Source organism: Natator depressus, chromosome 4 (genome assembly GCF_965152275.1).
Source record: "Natator depressus isolate rNatDep1 chromosome 4, rNatDep2.hap1, whole genome shotgun sequence".
Classification (NCBI taxonomy): Eukaryota; Metazoa; Chordata; order Testudines; family Cheloniidae; genus Natator; species Natator depressus.
This window is the reverse complement of record NC_134237.1, coordinates 127,902,087-127,923,444: the sequence shown is the minus strand read 5'-3', so window position 1 is coordinate 127,923,444 and position 21,358 is coordinate 127,902,087. Positions and strand designations below refer to the sequence as shown.

At 45.1% G+C, this 21,358-nt stretch overlaps 1 protein-coding gene across 2 annotated transcripts; it reads right to left on the bottom strand.

Annotated features, from left to right (window-relative positions):
* Positions 1-524: 524 nt before the first annotated feature.
* On the bottom strand, positions 525-20,158 carry LOC141986872 (histamine H2 receptor-like). 2 transcript variants are annotated; one of them, XM_074951899.1, is made up of 4 exons: positions 19,894-20,158; positions 15,242-15,538; positions 4,852-5,028; positions 525-2,309 (listed from the first exon to the last, which is right to left on the bottom strand). In XM_074951899.1, exons 2-4 carry the CDS (start codon positions 15,517-15,519, stop codon positions 1,631-1,633), a joined length of 1,134 nt encoding a protein of 377 aa, XP_074808000.1. In that variant the 5' UTR covers positions 15,520-15,538; positions 19,894-20,158; the 3' UTR covers positions 525-1,630. The 2 variants fall into 2 exon arrangements, with proteins under 2 accessions (XP_074808000.1, XP_074808001.1); XM_074951900.1 differs by lacking the exon at positions 4,852-5,028.
* Positions 20,159-21,358: the final 1,200 nt, after the last annotated feature.

The window sequence follows — 21,358 nt, the reverse complement described above, 5'->3', positions numbered from 1 at the left end:
TGGTATAGACATTCAGGCTTGGGCTGGAGCCCAGGCTCTGGGACCTCACAAGCAGGGAGGGTCTCAGAGCCTAGGCTCCAGCCAGAGCATCTACCCCACAATTAAACAGCCCTGTTGTCTAAGCCCTGGGAGCCTGAGTCAGCTGACAGAGCCAGCTGTGGGTGTTTAGTTGCAGTGTAGACATACCATAAAAGGTCCTTCTTCATGGCTTCCAGCCAGTGGAAGTGTTCTGAATGGCGGGTTGACTGATGAAGCCAGATTGCCTTGAGGAGGCTGCTGTGCAGAAAAGTTCAGTCAGATTCAGGGTATTCTGGAGCCAGACTATATCAGAGTCAAAACAGGAGGGATCACATGTGCCACCTTCCTTGAGAGAGTTTCCCAGCTTCACAGTCAGACTGACTGGGCACAGGGAGAGTTTCTCTCAGCCACCCCTGAGCCCCAGTATGCTTCACCTCATCAGCAGGGAGGTTTTATTGTACAATGTCTGGTCACATTCAAAACTTGGGTGAATATCTCCCAGCCCCCCACCCCCACTTCCTTCTACAGCTGTTAATGTTGTACTGTTAAGCAGCTGCTGAACTCCATGCCAGAGGTTTCTGTGACATTGTAGTGGTAGGATAAGTGATTCTTACATCTCTTACCTGCCAATCCAGTGTCCTGTGCAGCTTTTTTAGACAATTGTAAACCACTTATAACATCTTGGACAACAGGGGCTGTATAAGTTCTATAGAATGATAAAGGTCTCCATACTTGTTTCAGCCAACAGTCGTATTTGGTTGGGCAGCCTTCCAAAGGTCTGGGACACGCAATTCATGTACATGAACACCTCTCCTATCTGTCTGCACTTGCTGTTGATGAATCACTTATTTTAAATCTCTCAGACTTAGTTTGGAAAGTTTATAAGCTTTGCAACTACACACTTATTTCTGAAGAAAATTGGGGTGGGATCTACCATGGTGCAGAGAGCCAGCACAAGACCTAGGCACCGCTGAGGTCACTGGTGGCTGGGTCTTGTGCTGTCTCTCTGCACATGAGTGACTTTCATTCATAGGCTAGAGCCTACCAACACCTCTGTGCATGATGAACTTTATTCACAAGTAGTCCCATTGAAAATGTGCAAGTAATGTTGAGCTTGTAACATAAGCTTTTGCAGGACCAGGGCTGTATTGAATTGCCCTGAGAGAGTGCACATATACTCAATTGTAGATTACACCCAGGCTAAAGGTGCTCAGTGAGCACAATTCATTTTTCATGGCTACTTTTTCAACATAAAGACTGAATCATTCACAGGAAACTTTTCTGCTATTTATATATAGTGTAATATTTTTTTTAGTGGAAAACTAGTCAATTGGTTATGACGACTCAGCTGCAAGATCAAGGTCCTTTGCTGCTCTTTCAGAAAGTGCTACTAATTTTGTTCACAGCACAAAGGAAGATGAAAGGACAATATGGCATCATCCTGTTGCTCACATTTCACACAGATTACAGCCAAAATAAAAATGCATTTGTAATCTTGCACCCAATCTCTTCCCAAAAAACTTCAATTAATAGACACCCCCCCCCAAAAAAATACACATCAGTCCCCATACACTCTGCATCTGTCACATCCTGCAACAAGTAACCCAGAACTTTATTGTTTGTGCTTGCTCTTCAGCGCTCCAGTAGGCATTGGGACTTTAATGCTGTATTCTGGGTCTTGAGCAGTCTTGGAAAAGGTGGCTATTGAGACCATATCTTCTCCAATACCCACCTGAGACCTGCGCCTGCAGGTGAACAGCTTCTTCAGAGCCCGCTGGAAGTCCCGATTCAGAAAGGCGTAGAGCATGGGATTGATAGTAGAATTGCAATAACCTAACCAAGTTATGACCTTGAAGGCATCAACCAGGACTGGGCTGGTGGAATTGGTACCTTTGGCAGCTAGCCATATATTCAGAACAAAGTATGGTAACCAGCACAATATGAAGACGGAGATGATGATGCTAATGGTCCGAGTGGCTTTGTTTTCCAGCTGCAGGTTGTTCTGCCTCTTGCTGTTGGGATGGTAGTGAATGTCAAGGGACTGAGACATGATGCGAGTGGCCTTGAGTCGCGATGCTCGGTAGATGAAGAAATACATGCTGCACATAATCATGAAGGGGACAAAAAATGCCAGGGCAGAAGCTACGATGGCAAAAGTCCAGTTGGTGACAAAGATGCACTCTTTGCCAGCATCAAAATCTACACCAGGTATCTCATTCCAGCCTTGCATGACTGGTAGGAAGGAAATGAGGGAGGAGTATACCCAGACCATACAGGTCATTACGATGCACCTGCAAATGGAAGATCAGGAGGGTAAAAACTTGGGAGTACAAGTTATTCTGAGATCTTCCTTGAAAACAGCTGACACTAATGATATTCCACAGGTGTGTTGTGGAGATTAGTCAATGCTTCTGAAGTGCTCTGAAGAGGTAAGTATAGAGAAGCCTGAGACGCACTGTTTGGGTCCAAATTTGAACATTTCCAAAGTCTGGGTTATTTGGATTAGGCTTAGATTTAGGCCAGTCTGTGTATCAGGGACCCACAGAATTGGTTGGAAAAATAGCGGGAAACATTGTTTCAGGGAATATTTTCTTTTCTGTTAGAATATTGACACACTGAAATTTTCCAACCAGTTGTAGGGTCAGGAGGTGATCGTCATTTTACGCTTCTAAGACATGGTGCCCAAATTTTGCAACCCTTTGACACAGCTTAGCAGGGCCCTCAGGACAACTCCCTAATTTCCCATCTAGATTTATGAACTTTTTAAAAAATGGACACATGCAGCCATACTATTAGAGTTCTTATCTTGCTAGAATACAACTAGATTGCTGGCTGCAGAGGGCAAGGCCAGGGCACGGGGAAAGTCACACTTACCTAAAGTTCCCAGCATGCAGCAGCCCTCTACTGTAGGTTTCCTATGGAACACTGGTAGGAGCTTAAACCTGCCCTCACCACGGGAGCTCCTGGGTTAGGATGGTGAGGGTAAATCCATGACATGCCCTGCCCACACCTTGAATACTGCATCCAGTTCTAGTCCATCTCATCTCAGAAAAGACACGTTAGAATTGCAAAAGGTACTGAGCAGGGCCAGGAAAATGATTAGAGGAATGGAACAGCTTCCATATGAGGAGAGATTTAAAAGACTAGGACAGTTCAACTTGGAAAAGATTATTAAAGGGGGGATATGACAGAAGCCTACAAAATTGTGATTGAATTGAAGAAAGCAAATAAGGAAGTATTATTTACTCTTTCACATAACACCAGAACCAGGGGTCACCCAATGAAATTTATAGGCAGTAGGTCTACAACAAACATAAGGAAGTACTTCCTCACACAATGCACAGTTAACCTGTGGAACTCATTGCCAGGGGATGTTGTGAAGACCAAAAGTATAACTGAGTTCAAAGAAGACTTAGATAATTTCATGCCTAATAGCCATTGATGGACCTATCCTCCAAGATGGTCAGGGATGGGAACTTCATGCTCCAGGTGTCCCTAAACCTGTGATTGCCAGACACAGGGACTGCATGATGGGGGATGGATCACTCTAAATTGCCTTGTTCTGTTCATTCCCTCTGAAATGTGTGGTACTGGCCACTGTCAGAAGACAGGACATTGGACTTAATGGACCATTGGGCTGACCCAGTATGGCCCTTCTTATGTTTTTTTGGAGGGTCCCACTACCTACATTTTCCCGGGCATCACTACTTCCTGAAACATGTAAGTGGGCACACTGACTCCCTTGTGCCGTCAGCTCTGTATCAAGTCTGTAGCACTGCCTAAAACTCATTACTAGCCAAATAATTTTGCAACATGTTCCTAATTCAAAAGGGGCATTCATAGAAGTGCATGCAGGCCAGGTCAGCCATGGGGTTCTTTACAAAGTAGGGGTCTTTAAATGGTGCAAAGGGCTGCTTATCAAATACAGATCAGATTTTGGGTGGTGGCTGCAAATGGCTCATCTGGAACTGTCATGGCCCATAGTAAGGGTGTGTTCCACATTTGAGTAAAAACTCTGAAGGATTTGGGGACTCAAAAATTAGCACTATGGGGAGTTAAATATAAATAAACTAGGAGCTGAAAGCCTGTCCTGTCACGCAGGTGTGGCATTTGGGCCAACTAATCCACTTCATAAAGTACCACTGGGTGTACTTCATAAAATCAAAATGGCTGAGAACTTAAAAATTGGACAGTGATGGACAGCGTCCCCCAGTGGTGACTGAACCTGGTGCTATTCTAAACAAAAAGAGCTCTCAGCCATGCTTGTAGCTGTTTCCATCACTTCACACTGTACAGACATTCTAGGCTTCAGAGTGACAATCCTAGGATCTTATTACATAGATACTATTTTAGAATATGAGACTTGATTGCCTGTGTCTAGGTACTTGTATGATCTCCATTACTAGAGTATTTGGCTGCCTCACACTCTTTATTTAGCCTCACAACACACATCTGTGAGGCAGGGCAGTGCTATGATCTCCATTTTATAGATGGGGGACCTGTGACACAGAGACTAAGTGACTTGCCCAAGGTCACACAGGAAGTCTGTGGCAGATCAGGAAATGAAGTCAGGCTTTCCCAAGTCCCTTGCTAGCCCACTGGATAATTCTTCCTCTCAATTCTTGATCTTAAATTATTCTTTCTTAATGGGTGCAGTTCTTAGCTCCCATTTGAATTTGAGGTGTAAGAGCAGAGATGGCAATCTGTCCAAATTAGCCCTCTGGAGATGTTTTATGATAGTTGTTAAACCCTGGAATTGGGACTGATGATGGAACATCTGACAGATCCTAAAACCTTCCTCCATCTCCATGATCTTTTGAGAAGTATACTCGCCTTCGACGTGACATCCTCATTGAATAATGATAGGGGGTCACCACGGAGCAATATCTATCCAGACTGATAAAGCACAATGTGACAATGGACGCCGTGCAGAACATGACATCAAAAGAAATCCACACTTTACAGAACAGCTTCCCAAATAGCCACATCCCTGTCACCTCATAAATTATGCTGTGGGATGGTGAGAGAGAGAGAGAGAGAACACAATATATTGTTACAATTGAAGAGTGATTATTTTTCTGCTATGTAGAAGCCTATTTACCCAAGACCCAAGTTTATGTCATACCCTGTTGGCAAGATTAGTGAAAATATGGCGACTGCTATTGAGATACATTGAAATTTTGTTGGGAGGCAAATTGGAGTAATCCCCAAGTTTGATGCCCAAGACTTTAGCCTGATATGGGACATAGTTAAGGTCCCACTTATGCTACAAGATGGAACACTGTTTTAATAGAATCCCTTGGCATGGTTGCAGTTTTAGTGCAGATCATCTCTAATTTATTTTTATTTTCATATATGGTTATGTTTGTCACAGGCTTTTTCCGTGCCACAAGAAGACATTTATGGAACCAAAACGAGAGAGCTGTTCTTCACAACAGCTCATGTTGGAGCACTGGAAGATCAACCTCATCTTTTGCATTGTAGAATTTTTCAGCCTGCTGGATTTTGCCTTTTTTGTATTTAAAAAAAAAAAAAAAAAAAAAAATTTATCACCATCCCGAAAGATAAGGTCTTAAGTTTTTTCTCAGCCACCTTCAGTAATCAATTCAGTGGCAATTTTTGCCCTTTTTGCACTGTGCTGAAGAAGAGAGTTTATATTAGGTTCTAACTGACATTTTGATGTATTATCTGGATGGTGCTGTTTTAGATTGTGTTTTTCTTTTTGTATTTGACAAAGAGATGTCATATGTGATTTAATAAAATTGAACTGCATAGTCTTCTCATGATATTTCAATTCCTGGGCTTGGAATAGCTTCCCTCTTCCAACGTTCCAAGCAGCTTTGGTACTTCCCATCTGGTCTGCTACTTCAGATTTCATGCATTTTAGCTTCTGGATAATGGGATTCATATGAGAACCCCAGTTCTCATGTTGTTTAGCCTATAAATGCCTCACTGAGGCAAGTAAGCCAGTGAAAATCACTCACCTGCACCAAAATATTACCAACAAAGTCAGAAACCATAACAAATGAACGAAGAGTACTTGTGGCACCTTAGAAACTAACATTTATTTGAGCATAAGCTTCCGTGGGCTAAAACCCACTTCATCGGATGCATGCAATGGAAAATACAGTAGGAAGATATATATATACACACACCGAGAACATGAAAAAATGGGTGTTGCCATATACACTATAATGAGAGTGATCAGTTAAGGTGATCAATTAAGTGATCACCTTAACTGATCACTCTCATTATAGTGTATATGGCAACACCCATTTTTTCATGTTCTCGGTGTGTGTATATATATCTTCCTACTGTATTTTCCATTGCATGCATCCGATGAAGTGGGTTTTAGCCCACGGAAGCTTATGCTCAAATAAATTTGTTCATCTCTACGGTGCCACAAGTACTCCTGTTCTTTTTGCAGATACAGACTAACACAGCTGCCACTCTGAAACCCGTAACAAATGAGTAACCAGTCAGGAAGCTTGAGGCAGGAGTACAACGGGCTGCGTGGTCTGCCGTGCTACAGCATTTACCTGGCTGCAATTTGTTTCTTCCTACTTTTACCAGCTTTATATAAGTCCTTGACTTCTCCTGCAAAAACTTTCTATTGGACTTATGTTATGTGACACAGTGAACAGTTCACTGCCTTTGTGAGAATTAATTCCCGTCTCCTTCCCTGCAACTATATAGCTTCGTAGTCTCTTACCCCTAAAACCACAGCAGTTGCTCTAACCCTATTGGAGTTCTTTCAGCTCTGCTGGCTAGAAAGAGGAAAGGAATACAATCTATATAGAATGCTCTTTTTAAATGCTTGGGTTTGGTTTAATTAATTTAATTAGTATTAATTAAAACTACTTTTACAGGTTACAATTGTTCTGCCTCTTCAGAATGGTAATGGCACTCAATGTATTAGCATCTGTGCTACGGTACGAGCTAGAGGCCCCAGTCAGTACCAGAGCCTTCTTATAGGGGATGTTGTACAAACATTTATCTGAGGAGTTAGGAGGAGCTCTGTGTGTTGTCTTATATGGCCCCATAACAGTAGTATTTGAGCACCTCACAGTGTATAACATTTATCCTCACAACACCCCTGTGAGGTAGGGAAGGGCTGTTATCCCCTTTTTACAGATGATGGATTCACAAAGGTATTGGGGGCCTGAATCCAATGTTCTGGTGACATTCTCAAAATCACTGCTCAGCTGCCACTTAGCTCCTGATTCTCTGAGATGCTGTCAATCAGTATTTGCAAAGCTGCTTGCATCGCGATGCCTCCCCACCACTAATGACCTGCTCAGAGCCCTAGTGCAAGCCAGTTCCCTGGTGGCCCTGAAGCAGGATTTTTGAACTAGGCCTTCCCCTGCCTACCTTGCCCCAGGGGCCCAACTCCTGAAGGTGTGCTCTCAACCTCAGGTCTTTCCTGCTGGATATGTTCTACTTTGTATCGGAGTAGGGATTAGAACCTGCATCTCCCACAGGCAAACAGAGTGCCCCAACCAGTCAGCCGTCCCTTCAGCAGACTGGATAACATGCACATTCTCTAGACACCAATAATCTCCTCCAGCTTTTTACACAGGAGGAACCATTCTGATTTAAAATAGATGCATTTAGGCTCATACAATGGGCTTAAAATTAAGTGACGTGGCAAGACGGAGTTTTTAAAAGAAATCAAGTGTGCTTCATGCCAAAGTGCTCTGCAAAGTACACCTATACATCACCCCTGAGATCTAGCCACGTCTGGGGTGGAGGGCAGCAGACAAGCGCCATAAAAACCACACAAGAGTTGGGGAGATGACATTTTGACTAAAGACATCATGACAAACTCCCCAACCTTATGAGAAGTGCTATAAAGCCCCCTCTCTTGAGATGTTTAAACTGGACAAAGAGCTCAGGGTCTCAGGAACAATCCTGTACTGGCAGGGTGATGGATTAGCTGACCCAATTGTGGTTTCTCTCTAATTTCACTTTTTTCTAAAGAATAAAGGGTGTTATGATGATTTCCTCAGTGACATGAGCACAGCCTGTCCATTCACTACTGAGCACCAAATCTTAGGTGCCATTAATGAAGGAATAATATGAGATTGAGAGTATCCAGTCTCTACACTACACCTATGTTGTTAACATTCCCTGAACTGTTCCGATTAACAAGAGGAGAAGCATCCAGACAGGGGTAGATGCTAGTGCTGGTTGAAAATTTTTCGATGTCACAGTTTTCCCTCCTGAAAATGCAATTTTGTTGAAATTGAAATGTTTTACTGGAACATGTCAATTTTGACAACATTTCTGATCGGGGAAAAAAGTCAAAACGAATCATTTTGATAACTTGAAACGTTTCGCTCCATTAAGATAAAATGCTTCATTTTTACTATCATTTGAATTCATTTTGTTTAACTTGTACATTCAATATATTATAATGTTTCCACATGATCAGAATGAAACATTTTACCTTATTAAAACAGAACATTTTGATTATTTTAAATTGGAATATTTTGGAATTTTCATTCCCTGAGAAATTTGTTCTTTTCAATCTGATTTGGAACAAAAACAAATGTTGAAATCTCAGAATGTCCCACAGAATAGAAATTCCACTTTCTAGTCAGTCCTAGTAGGCACCTGTGGACATGGAGAGAGGAATTAGGGGCTGACTGCCAACTTTGCTCACAGAGTAGTACTTTACTTCACAAGTAGCTTCATTGATTTCAGTAGGAGAATTTGTGAAACAAGGTACTAGATGGCAGAACCTGTCTTTTAAGCCCCAATACCGCAAAGACTTATGCACATGCTTAACTCCAGGCACTGCGAGCAGCTCTAGTCAACCACTGAAGTTGATGCAACTACTCAGAGTGTGTACAATTAATCACCTGTGTAAGTCTTTGGAGCAACAGGGGGTCTTAGTTAGCAGAGCACTGTAGGAAGGCCAAAGAGTTTGAGGCATAGTATAGATGCCAATCTCCGAACACACTGCCAGCTGACCTGATACCTTCTTAGTGGTGATATTTAGTACTATTTTGTAATGCTTGGAAAATATAGATCCTGAAAAAATCAGAGAAATTTCAACATCAGAACCATACTTTTTTTTACCTTCTTGCTGCATCACTAATCTGAAATCAAGTGAAGCATTGTATGAGGGTCCCTTTGTCTCTATAACTAAACCTCTTTTCTTTCACTAAAGCTGGCGAAGGAGGGACTGAATGTTCCTTCCACTGAATCACATAGGCTTGTTCTTTCTGGCATGTGTTAATGAACAAAACAGTGCAGCACATCTGATCTGCTGCAATTCAGCGTAAAAGCTGAAACAGCCACGCTGGGAAGTTGTGAACCTAAATCCACCCCTATTGTACTTGTGGCATATGCTAGCCAGCTAGCTAGTCTATGGCGGTCTTGGTTCTGCCCCAAAGATGTCATGCAGCTTGATAGGGGGGTCTCTATAACCTTTAAGTCCCCATATGTGATGTCCACAGTACCTGAGCTAAGTGCATACTGAGAACTTCCCCATTCTGGGAGTCTGTGACACACAGACTCTTTGGCAAAGGTTCCCCTGTTCTTTGCAAGCAACTCTCACCTCAGACCTGACAAAGTCACTACACCAAACGCATGTCTTACAGAATATTTATCCATAAAGAGTAGCATGTGAGGATCTACAAAAAAGCTCACAACCTGTCAAGCTTCACAATCATTGCAAGATGAATGTACAGGTAATATATGAGGAATCATGTATTTATATTGAACGTATGCTCTATGAACTTGGCATAGAAATTAACCGCCAGGAGGTAACATGCTGTGGTGACGGCCCATGTGGGCAAGGGGGAGTCATCGCCCCGCCCTGCTTGGCTGGCGATACAAGACCAGGCTCAATTGTTTAGCCTTGCACAATACTAAGACGTTCAATGGGAACCCATCAGGGCCAATGGCAAGCCACTGAAACCCTACGCATTGCACCACACTTAGAATGATAAACTGGAGCATTTTATTTTACCATGCTTGGAGTGCTCGTTGCCTGTAATCAAGATGTCCATCAAGCTCCGTCTATGACTCAGCTCACCGTGGTATTTGAGCACCGTAAAGCATCAGCTAACAATGCAGAGGTAATACTGCTCCATGCTAAAACAACAGATTTGAATCCTTCGGTCTCGGATCAGCTCCTCCACTCAGGAGCACATTTTTCGGCCTCATGTTTGTTTTCACCTTCCTCTTTTCCAGTTAGAAGTGTTGTGCTGACTCCTTCTCCCCCTAGTGGCTGGCTTGCATAGTACAAGAGCCCTTCTACTGCGGAGAGCTAATGGAGAGTCCCTATTAGCTGAAATGGGATTTTGGAGGCAAAAGCTGCTGGATTCTGTGCTGGCTGACAACAGTGATGCCTATTCTTTTTTTTTTTTTGGTTTTGTTCAATATCTTCATAAATGATCTGGAGGATGGTGTGGATTGCACTCTCAGCAAATTTGCGGATGATGATAAACTGGGACGAGTGGTAGATACGCTGGAGGGCAGGGATAGGATACAGAGGGACCTAGACAAATTGGAGGATTGGGCCAAAAGAAACCTGATGAGGTTCAATAAGGATAAGTGCAGGGTCCTGCACTTAGGACGGAAGAACCCAATGCACCGCTACAGACTAGGGACCGAATGGTTAGGCAGCAGTTCTGCGGAAAAGGACCTAGGGGTTACAGTGGACGAGAAGCTGGATATGAGTCAGCAGTGTGCCCTTGTTGCCAAGAAGGCCAATGGCATTTTGGGATGTATAAGTAGGGGCATAGCCAGCAGATCGAGGGACGTGATCGTTCCCCTCTATTCGACATTGGTGAGGCCTCATCTGGAGTACTGTGTCCAGTTTTGGGCCCCACACTACAAGAAGGATGTGGATAAATTGGAGAGAGTCCAGCGAAGGGCAACAAAAATGATTAGGGGTCTGGAACACATGACTTATGAGGAGAGGCTGAGGGAACTGGGAATGTTTAGTCTACGGAAGAGAAGAAAGAGGGGGGATTTGATAGCTGCTTTCAACTACCTGAGAGGTGGTTCCAGAGAGGATGGTTCTAGACTATTCTCAGTGGTAGAAGAGGACAGGACAAGGAGTAATGCTCTCAAGTTGCAGTGGGGGAGCTTTAGGTTGGATATTAGGAAAAACTTTTTCACTAGGAGGGTGGTGAAACACTGGAATGCGTTACCTAGGGAGGTGGTAGAATCTCCTTCCTTGGAAGTTTTTAAGGTCAGGCTTGACAAAGCCCTGGCTGGGATGATTTGATTGGGGATTGGTCCTGCTTTGAGCAGGGGGTTGGACTAGATGACCTCCTGAGGTCCCTTCCAACCCTGATATTCTATGATTCTATGATTCTATTCTCTACAGCACTTTGATGTGCTATGTCAGAGCACTTGCAGCTTCCTAACTCCCCGAGGCTCGCAGTAATTCTGTGGTCCCGTGACATAAAGATCTTACTGCTGGACCCCTGCGGTGCTTAAAATGGCACCCTTGCCTACATGTGGTTCCCCTCGTAGTTTTCCTGATAAATATGGTGTCTCTCTCCTTAATGGGTTATTTTCTCTCTAACTGTATAATTAAGCCATTGGTTGTCATGGAAATACTTCCCCTCTTGAAATGCTATCTACCGACAATCCCCACCCCCCGTTTTTCTTTGTTGTTTTCTCAGCCTACAAGCACTGCTCCTCTTCCCTACAAAACATAAGCATAGACAGATTACTCTTTGCTGAGCACCAGTTTCCTCAGCCTTTTTTGTTACCTCCATTTCCTTGGAGGTAAGAACCACCCCATCCCCACCCTTCTCAGCTCTGCTGCTGACCCACAAGGAAATGTGGCATCAAATTCTCCACTCCTCCTTTACTGGGAAGAAAGCCTCTCCCACTGCTGGTGAGGGATGCTCCCTCCCAGTTCGGGGAGGTGAGCATTTTGCTTGGAAAATGCTCCTCCAGTCCGCAGTGCTGGCCCTAGCACTTCCTCTCACCCTAACCAGGAAGGCTGTGTCAGTAGGTGGATGGCAGAGGGGACATGTGGGTAGTTGGGTAAGTGGGAAGCTCTTGCAGGGAGAGCTCTTAGTTCCCTGAAGGTCCAGGAGGGGATCCGCGTGGCCACAGGAAGAATGTGGGAACTCCAGAGAACCACAGTGTGTTTAAGGGTCATGCATAGAATGAGAAGAAGAAAATCTGCTGGAGAGGAAGGGCTAGATTAAGAGGAAGAACATGTCAGTCGGGTGGGAGCAAGGAGCCTGAGGTATCTGTGGGGGGAGGTGGGGCTTGTTAACCCCCCACCATGGGAGACCCAGGTTCCACTTCCAGCCCTGGTGACTTGTCCCTACGGCAAACTGGCAGGAAGACTTGCTGGAGAAAGGCCCTCAGCACAGAGCAGAAGGTAGGGGGAGGCAGTGCCCTCCACTTCCAGTGCAGAGTCTTGAGAGAGGGAGACTAAACTGGCAGAGGTAGCAGATTCTCCGCTCTGGGCTTCAACAGGGACATGGAGGTACCAACAAGCCTGAGGAAATGGGGGTTGGCAGACAGACTGCTGGAAGCACACCCCTGTTGGTTACGGTTATTAGTTATCCTTTATTTGTGACACTGCTTTCCCTGCTCCAGCCAGCTGGCGTTAACATGGCTCCTTTTGTCATGGTCACCATCAGGGAAGCACCAGCTCAGCTCTGGCCATAGGGGTTCCTCAGTTAACTTGTGTTCCCACTGCTAGGGGGAGCTTTCAACAGCAGAGCACTCATCACAGCCAGTCCCTTCTGTGGAGGGAGCCCTCAGGTGTGCAGGCCCAGCTTGGCAGCCTCCTCGCACTGCAGCAAGTATGTAACTGCCAGCTACTGCCTGACACCACCCACCCTTGCCTCTCAGGCCGGGCAGCAAATCATGATCCCACTCCCCTCACTTCCTGTTCTTGTTCCATTTTGACTTGATCCTGAGTCATGTACTAGCCGTGTGCACCTGGCCAGCCTCCACCTACGACAAACTGCCTGCTGACAAATCTGGGGGGCCCTTTTCAGTACAGAGCCTGTATACCAAACATGGGCTCTGACACGCTCCCCCTACCCCCACCACAGCCCATAATGAGGACCCCAATGTAAATGATGCAGAGTCCCTAACCTTACTCCTAGTGAAGTCACTGCCAACATTCCCAATGACTTCCCATGGGCCTGAAGGAGGGGAGTGGGTTATTTCATCATGCAGCCAAAGCTGGAGCTATTGGAATTCATACACCCAACAAAGCAGACATAAGTTTGTGTAGCAACAGGTGAGAGTGGGAGGAGATAGAAGGGTGGTGCCAACGATGAGGCTGGAACAAGAGCTGACCGGAGGATGACAGTTGCATTTTGTGGCAATATTCAAGGGTTTGAAATTTGATTATGTTCTGCTTTTGAAGGAAACCCAGACTGTTGAACATTTGCATGAAAACAGAAGCTTGTGGATCCTGTTATTGGCCTGGGATGCGGGAACCACGAGTTCATGTCCCTCTTCTGCCTGATTTAGAGCACAGGTTTTCAGCCCAGAGCACGCTACATCAGTTAGAGCAGCGACTTGACCATTGGTCTCCTATCTCCCATTCCCAGGTATGCTAACCTCCCAGGTATAGAATCACACTCACTCTTCCCCCGTGCCCAAAAATCTTCCTGATGAAAGTTTTGTACCAACTGATGCATCTCTGTTAAACATCTCAGCTATGGTTAAACAGTATATAGAAAATATTTCAAGCAGCTCTAGTTGGGAACTGAACTGAGATTTTCCTGAGTTTGAAACTATGACTGTCTGTTAATGTGGTTGGAAAGGATAACTTTAACTCTCTTCTAACACCATTTTTGTTTTCCTCTGAGACTATTTAATAGGCTTCCGCTCAACCTGTAACTCTCTCCTTGCTGGGAAATCCATTCCCCACGTTATTTTAACATTTTTGTCTTACTTCTTACACATCAGGGTTTAAATTTAAATAAAAGGGCCAAATTCATTTGTAGACTTTGGCTGCTTTGCATTGCTGATGTCTGAAAGCAGATGCAAACTCTGTTTAACCAGCTGGTTAAACTGGGCTTATGGCCATTTTGCATCACCAAAGGAGAACAATGCAGTCAGATCATAGTGGTGAATCTGGCCTAAAAGGTCTAAAGCGATTGGTCTAATCCCTCCTTAGTCTTTTTAGCCTCATGTCAATCATTAGAGCCGTGAATTTGTTTTCACCAGTGAAAGTGCAGTCAGAGTACAATAATAAAGGAAAACCATCCTGGTCATTTTTGCCTTCTCAATGCAGACAGCTTTAAACAAAACAAAATTTTTAGTCTTCAATTTATAAATCACAAGCAGATCCAGACAGCTGAAAATGATAGCAATTGTTCTGTCCTGTTTATGTAGGTAAAACATTTATTTTGCAAGAACACCACTCCCCTCCTCCACTGGTGTTTGGACTGGGCTAGAAGAAATATTAAAGAGGGTATTACTGGGATAAAAATAGGATGAATAATCTAATCTTTAAAAATATGTCAGGTTACTAATACAAGTGTTATGTGCTACGCAGGTAGGACATTTTTCTGAATATATGAGCTCAGATTTTTTCTCACTCTGGTTTTATTCTGGTTTAACTCCATTGACTTCAGTGGAGTTGCCCCTGGTTTCCACAAGTGTAAATGAGAGAACAATCTGGTCCAAGATATTATCTTAATGGAAACATAATTATTAAATTGAAGACTGGAACTAACTGAGGGCCTGATCTTGTATTCCTTGAGCCCACAAAACTCCCATTGCCTCCAGTGGTTTTCGTAGGCTCACAAGGAATGCCAGACTAGTCTCTGAGGGAGGGAGAGCACATCTACACTGCAAGTTAGCTGAGCGCAAACCTGTCCGGACCCTGGGGGTATGTATTCAGGCAGCTGCTAGTGCTACTCACAGCTACACTGCTGGTTTTAGTGCACTAGCTCAAGCAGAGCTCGCACGGGGTCTATCTACTCAGGCTGGGAAGCAGGCTCCTAGCTGCAGTGTAGACATACCCTGAGTGTATGCATCATTATTCCCATTTTACAGGTAGAGAAACTGAGATACAGGGAGGTGAAGTGATTGACCCATGGTGAGTTTGTAGCAGTGCTGGGACTGGAGCCCAGGCGTCCTGTTTCCTATGCACCATCTACTAGACCATTAGACTTGCCTTCTACATAGTAGCCACGGAGCTAAGCGCTACTGAATGCCATCAAATAAGAGTATTACTATCAGGTCTTACCTTACAAGCAGTTCTTACCTAAATGGCATGACCAGACAAGCAACGAGGAGATCTGCCATGGCTAAGGACATAATAAACATGTAAGTTGCGGTACGCAGCCTCTTCTCCACCACAGGGCAGATAAAAACCACTGTATTCCCAAACAGAGTGATCAAGTCTATGAAGGTTAGTATCAGTCCAACAGCCACCTCCCGGGGACCCATTCCTGCCCCTGTCCAGTTGCCATCTCCTCTTACCCAGGACAGGGCAGTGGAGGAGATGTTGGAGAGCGACGATGTATTTCCGTCCATCAGCATCTTCCCCCAGTGTTCAGACCTGAAGCAGAGAAGAAAAAAACACAGGCTTTGAAGCAAATTAATTCCAGGTCTATGGAAGAAAAGATGAAAACTATAATTATGTCTCATTCACTTAAAAAGTCCCACGCACCCTCCTGAGCAATCTGCCCTCGCTGTGTCATTGTTACTGATTCACTGGGGGGAGCTTGTAATCCCAATGATAGTGTTATATATGTGCCACTCTGGCTGAAAGGCATCATGAAAATTAAAAGCCTTCCTGTGAATGAAAAGCACAAAATTAGGGGAAGCTTGATACAGGGAAAAAGCACTGAGCACTGGAAAAAGAAGCAATGGGAATCTAGAATTAAAGCAGCCTTGCTGAATTCCACTCACCTGGGGTGAGTAATCTGATTTGATGGGCAAGTAAAAAATTTTCTCATTATCATCTTGGTCATTGTCAAGGTGGATGAGAAGATTTTTTTGCTTAGGCTGGATACATACGTAACCCATTGTTCAGTATGTTCTATGTGCCCCCCTCTGTGCCCGATCCTCTGATGATATGGGTCTGTTACAGCTCCTAGTCATGGAATTTGGTCCTTGAGGTCAAGCTAGAGAGGCTTATGCTCTTATCTCTAGAGGTTCCCTAGTTCGACTCCCAGTAGTGATCAGAATGGTGGTGTAATATATATTCATGGCTAGAGAGTTGGAAAATGGAATTTCCATTTGGGGGAAATTTCTGACAATTTGGCATTTATTTTTATTCTGAATCAGAATGAAAAATTTTGAAATTTTGAAATTTACCACAGAATGGAAATTCCCACAAATTTCGATTTTGGAGACATCAAACTGTTTCAGTTTGGTAATGTTGAATTGCTCCATTTCCATGTCGAAGTGTTAGTGCACACAAATTTGAAGAGGGTCAGTAGAAACATACTGCTGATCCATAGCTGACATTGAAGTCACAAGCTAATAACATACAGCAACTAGAATTCAGTTCCATGAACCCAACTAGCCAAACCCAACCTCCCGAACTATTGGATAATCTCTAGGTGTGACAGAATGCACCCCTGGGTTCACCCCCTCCACACTATTGTAATAATTTTTGTACAAGGCATGTCTTGTAAGGTATTGTTTGAAAACTCATAATTTGCTGGTCGATATTGTCCTGATAAAATAAATGAGGCAACGTTCCATGTGACATCATAAGATTTCACTGCATGAAGTTATTAACACATGTTCCAAACCACACAGCCCGGACCAAACTGAGGTTGGCAAACAGGTCTCTGCTAAACAAAGGAATATGTGCTTTGCTTAATTTGCATATAACCAGTAAAGAGAGTCATCAAGCAGGAAGGGAAAAAAAGAAAGCTCAATCAGGTGAGGAAAAAGCCATCAGGGAACATCCTTCCACATAGACACTTTATATCCTAGTGCCCAGCTGGAAATGTTTTTCAAGAGGGGGGCTGAAACTATAAAAAGGAGCGACAAATACCCAAAGCCCCCCCCCCCCTTCCTTCCCATCACATTCACTGCACCTGAAGTGACCAAAGAAGCATTCGATGGACTCTGGTGTACAGGTCCTGACCTACAGGGTTTGCTCAGTAAGACGCTGAAATCATGTGGTGAGAAACTTTGCTTGAATCTGATATTGTTTGTTAAGTTAGGTAATAGTAAACATCTTATCTTTGTTTTTCTTATAACCATTTCTGACTTTTATGCCTCATTATTTGTACTCAAAATCTCTTTTTGTAGTTAACAAACCTGTTTTACTGTTTTTTTCTAAGCCGATGTGTTTATACTGAAGTACCTGAATAACTATTTGAGATAATAAGATGGCATATTATTCCATTTAAGGAATAAATTGATTTACAATATTTTGTACTGTCTAAGAGAGGGCTGAGCAGTACAGGACATACATTTCTGGAGGTAAATTCAGGGCTGAGGGTGTGTTGGGGTCACCCTGCAGTATAACCGAGGCTGGTGAGAGCCAGACTGTGACTAGGTGTGTCTGGCAGGCTGCAGTTACACACAGACACTCAGGGTGTGACTTGCATGCTGGAGGTTGTTTGTGAGTGGCGCAGCTGGGAGCTACTGTAGCAAGGCATATTAAGGCACCCAAGTTGCAGGGCAGGGGTGACACAGCTGCTCATTAGTCTGGATTATACCCTGGCACGTCACACTAGACACATGCTAAAATGTGATACATTAAATCAAAATGAAGCCTCCTAATACCAGCCAAGATAGTAACCCATCTGCAAAATATCAAACTTAGCCCTCAGAAATGCTTCCTCGCCCACCTGCCAGAACAACTCTCCAGCCACAAAGCAAAGTCAATTCCTTCCCGACACCCGTCCCAGGATACCTCCCATCAAACACTCCAAAGCCTAGCACTTTTGATGTTCTGGCAAACCCGCATGGGGAAGCAACTTCCAGATCCTGGAGCCCATATTTTCTAAAGTGACTATTGACTTTAGGTGTCCAGTTTGAGACACTTCAAAGGGGCTTGATTTTTGAAAGGGCAAATGAAAGGCACTTTGTGAAAATCAGCCTCTTTTAAGATGTCTCAAATTTTGCACCCAAAATCACTAATTACTCTTGAAAACCTAGACTCCTACACTGAGAATGCCCTGTCCCAAGCACCCTCTCTATCAAACTAGGGGGCTGTTAGCTTGACTGCCTCACGCGATTACTGCTGCCACAGTATCACATGCCGGGTAAGCAAGACAGTCCCTTGGATAGCCAGGACTCCACCCATTTATGGCTTTTTTCGTTTCAAGCCAACGCTTTAAAGCTCATCTGCAAATCGAGTGACAGTCAGTGCAAGTCACAAGGAACTTGTGCTAGTGTATGTACTGATAGCTACTGGAAGAGTCTCTTTGAGGAATTAAGAACCTCCAAATAACCATGGCATTGAGATTTAAGTCAATTTTTCAGTTCTTATGGCAACTATAAGAGTGGATGTTCTTTCCAGTTTCATGCTCTTCAATTCCTAATAGTCTAGCAGGAGCTGAAGGTTAACTGAACTCGTACGTCAAAATCCAAGACCTCATTGGAAAATTACTTTTCCATAGATAGCACAGCCTTCAGCTTCTAGTCTAGCAGGGGTCATGTGTGACTGTTCATACACACAGCCAAACATTCCCTGTTCACAAGGCATTCAAACATCCTTCATACTATACCCTGGGCAGGTTAAGCTCTGAAATTTAGCAACTGGAACGTGAAGGTGTAAATTAGCATATACATAGTCCTGCTTTTGGCTCTTGATTTGGAATCCACTTTATTGACACAGACGTATTTCAGCGCGTGAAACTTCGTCGGAGCTGGTTTCCCACAGCGCCCCCCCTTCCCCTCTCCCCATTATCAGTGCCTTCCTTGCTATCAATACTTAGCACAACTCCCAGCTTTTGTTTGCTTGCTTGCTTCCCACATAATCCATATTTTTCCTTTTGTGGGGAAAAAAACCTGACAATCTTCTATCAGCAGCACACTTTTCAGATCCGTGAAGCATGCGGCATTTTATATTTAATATGTTCAGATATAACCAGCTCCCAGGAAGTCTCACTCACTGAAATATGTCTGTGTCAGTAAAGTGGGTTACAAATCCAGAGCCAAAGGTAGAAATATGCATATTCTAATTTACACCTTCAAATGCAAGAGGCTAAATTTCAGACATTTATTGTTAACTATACTGCTGTCTCCATGTTATATTTTTGCTTGGATGAGTGTAGTTGCACAGTGTGCTCATGTGTTTTATCTGGATATGAACACAACTGTATAGTTAAAATAAATGCGTAAGAAACAGACACTTCTGTCTGCATTTTCAATATGTGTGCTTGGGTACATATGTACTACACACACACACCTATATCTATGTGTATATCACTTTCTATATTCTCTCCATACTGAACTTTGTACTAACTGTAAATTGGCTGCCAATTAATACCTCTGCTACATAAAACACAGTGGAACGAACCATGTGTAGCTGGCTTTTGGTAACTAGGGTACCTTTTAGACTGGCGAAAAAACATCTACTTTGCCCGTTTCTAACCTCCTTTCCCCCCACCCCCATTTCACCTTCCAAGTTTTCAAAAATAACAGTAGTAATCCAGCTTCTAGATGCTATATAATGAATACCACAAATAACCAGGCAGTATTGACACTGCTAGATTATAAATTCCTTGTTCCTCCTCATGTCGTGACAAATAAAGTGTTGAGGTTAATGTAAAATGTGTTATCCCAGTTGATGCAATTGGATTTGGGGCGGGGGGGGGGAATGTTTCAGTGAATGAATGGATGGATAGACACACATCAGAACAGGAGACACAGAGGAAATGCAATGCCCGTGACTGGTGAAACACGGCGGGCAATGAAGGGAGTCAGAGCATGTGCACTCACCTTTCCTTCCCTAAGTCTCCTGGCTTGAAGTTATGTCAGTGTTGTGTCCTAGAGAGTGTGCCAGGAGGAACAGCAGCATCTCCTTCTCCATCAGCGAGTGTGCGTCCAGGGGGTGCCTCCCTTCTGCAGCACATGGCCACACACAGCCCTGAACAGCTCTCAGGCTCTGATTCAGCAGATCCTACTTTTAAAAATCCACCAGCTCTGCCTACACATCCTGGGCCGGCTGCAGAAACGGAGAAGCTGCGACACTCGCCCACCCACCTGCTCCAAGTGACAGCATTAACACCTAAGGCCACCCGGGGGCGCCTCTTCTCCAAAGCACCAAACGCTTCGGTCTCCTGCCGCTGGCTGGGCTGGGGCTTCTTGCCCTTCGCTGCTCAGTGTGGTCCGGTGCGGGAGGCCATTGCAACTGGCCTCTGTGCTTGCAGGAAACAGGGATTGCTTTGTGGCCGGGAAGCCAGGGAATTCTCTCCCCAGCCCCATCCAGTCTGGAGTAGTACCCTGGTCCCCCTCAGTGTCCCCAGCAATAGCTCTCAGCCCCTTGTAGTTACTCACTGGCCAGCCCCAGGGAATCCCCCTCCACCTCCATCCATTCCCTGCCCAGAGGCCAGACACGGAGCAGCCCCAGGGAATCCCCCTGCCCCCATCCATTCCCTGGCCCCTGTCAGTCACTGAGCAGCCCCAGGGAATCCCCCTGCCCCCATCCATTCCCTGGCCCCTGTCAGTCACTGAGCAGTCCCAGGGAATCCCCCTGCCCCCATCCATTCCCTGGCCCAGGTCAGTCACTGACCAGCCCCAGGGAATCCCCCCACCACCACCCATTCCCTGGCCTAGGTCAGTCACTGAGCAGCCCCAGGGAATCCCCCTGCCCCCATCCATTCCCTGCCCCCAGGCCAGACACTGAGCAGCCCCAGGGAATCCCCCCTGCCCCCATCCATTCCCTGGCCCCTGTCAGTCACTGAGCAGCCCCAGGGAATCCCCCTGCCCCCATCCATTCCCTGCCCCCAGGCCAGACACTGAGCAGCCCCAGGGAATTCCCCCTGGTCCCATCCATTCCCTGCCCCCAGGCCAGACAGGAGCAGCCCCAGGGAATCCCCCTCCACCCCCATCCATTCCCTGCCCCCAGGCCAGACACTGAGCAGCCCCAGGGAATCCCCCTTCCCCCGTCCATTCCCTGGCCCCTGTCAGTCACTGACCAGCCCCAGGGAATTCCCCCTGCCCCCATCCATTCCCTGCCTCCAGGCCAGACACTGAGTAGCCCCAGGGAATCCCCCTGCCCCCATCCATTCCCTGTCCCCAGGCCAGACACTGAGCAGCCCCAGGGAATCCCCCTGCCCCCATCCATTCCCTGGCCCCTGTCAGTCACTGACCAGCCCCAGGGAATCCCCCTGCCCCATCCATTCCCTGCCCCCTGTCAGTCACTGACCAGCCCCAGGGAATCCCCACTCCCACCTCCATTCCC

Bases quoted from the DNA above. Each gene is read 5' to 3' on its own strand.
- LOC141986872 (XM_074951899.1), bottom strand. From the start codon at position 15,519: ATGCTGATGGACGGAAATACATCGTCGCTCTCCAACATCTCCTCCACT. The intron at 5,029-15,241 runs GTAAGAACTGCT...ACCATCCCACAG, and splicing joins TGTCTGGTCATGCCATTTAG to CATAATTTATGAGGTGACAG. The intron at 2,310-4,851 runs GCGAGTATACTT...TTCCATTTGCAG, and splicing joins ATGAGGATGTCACGTCGAAG to GTGCATCGTAATGACCTGTA.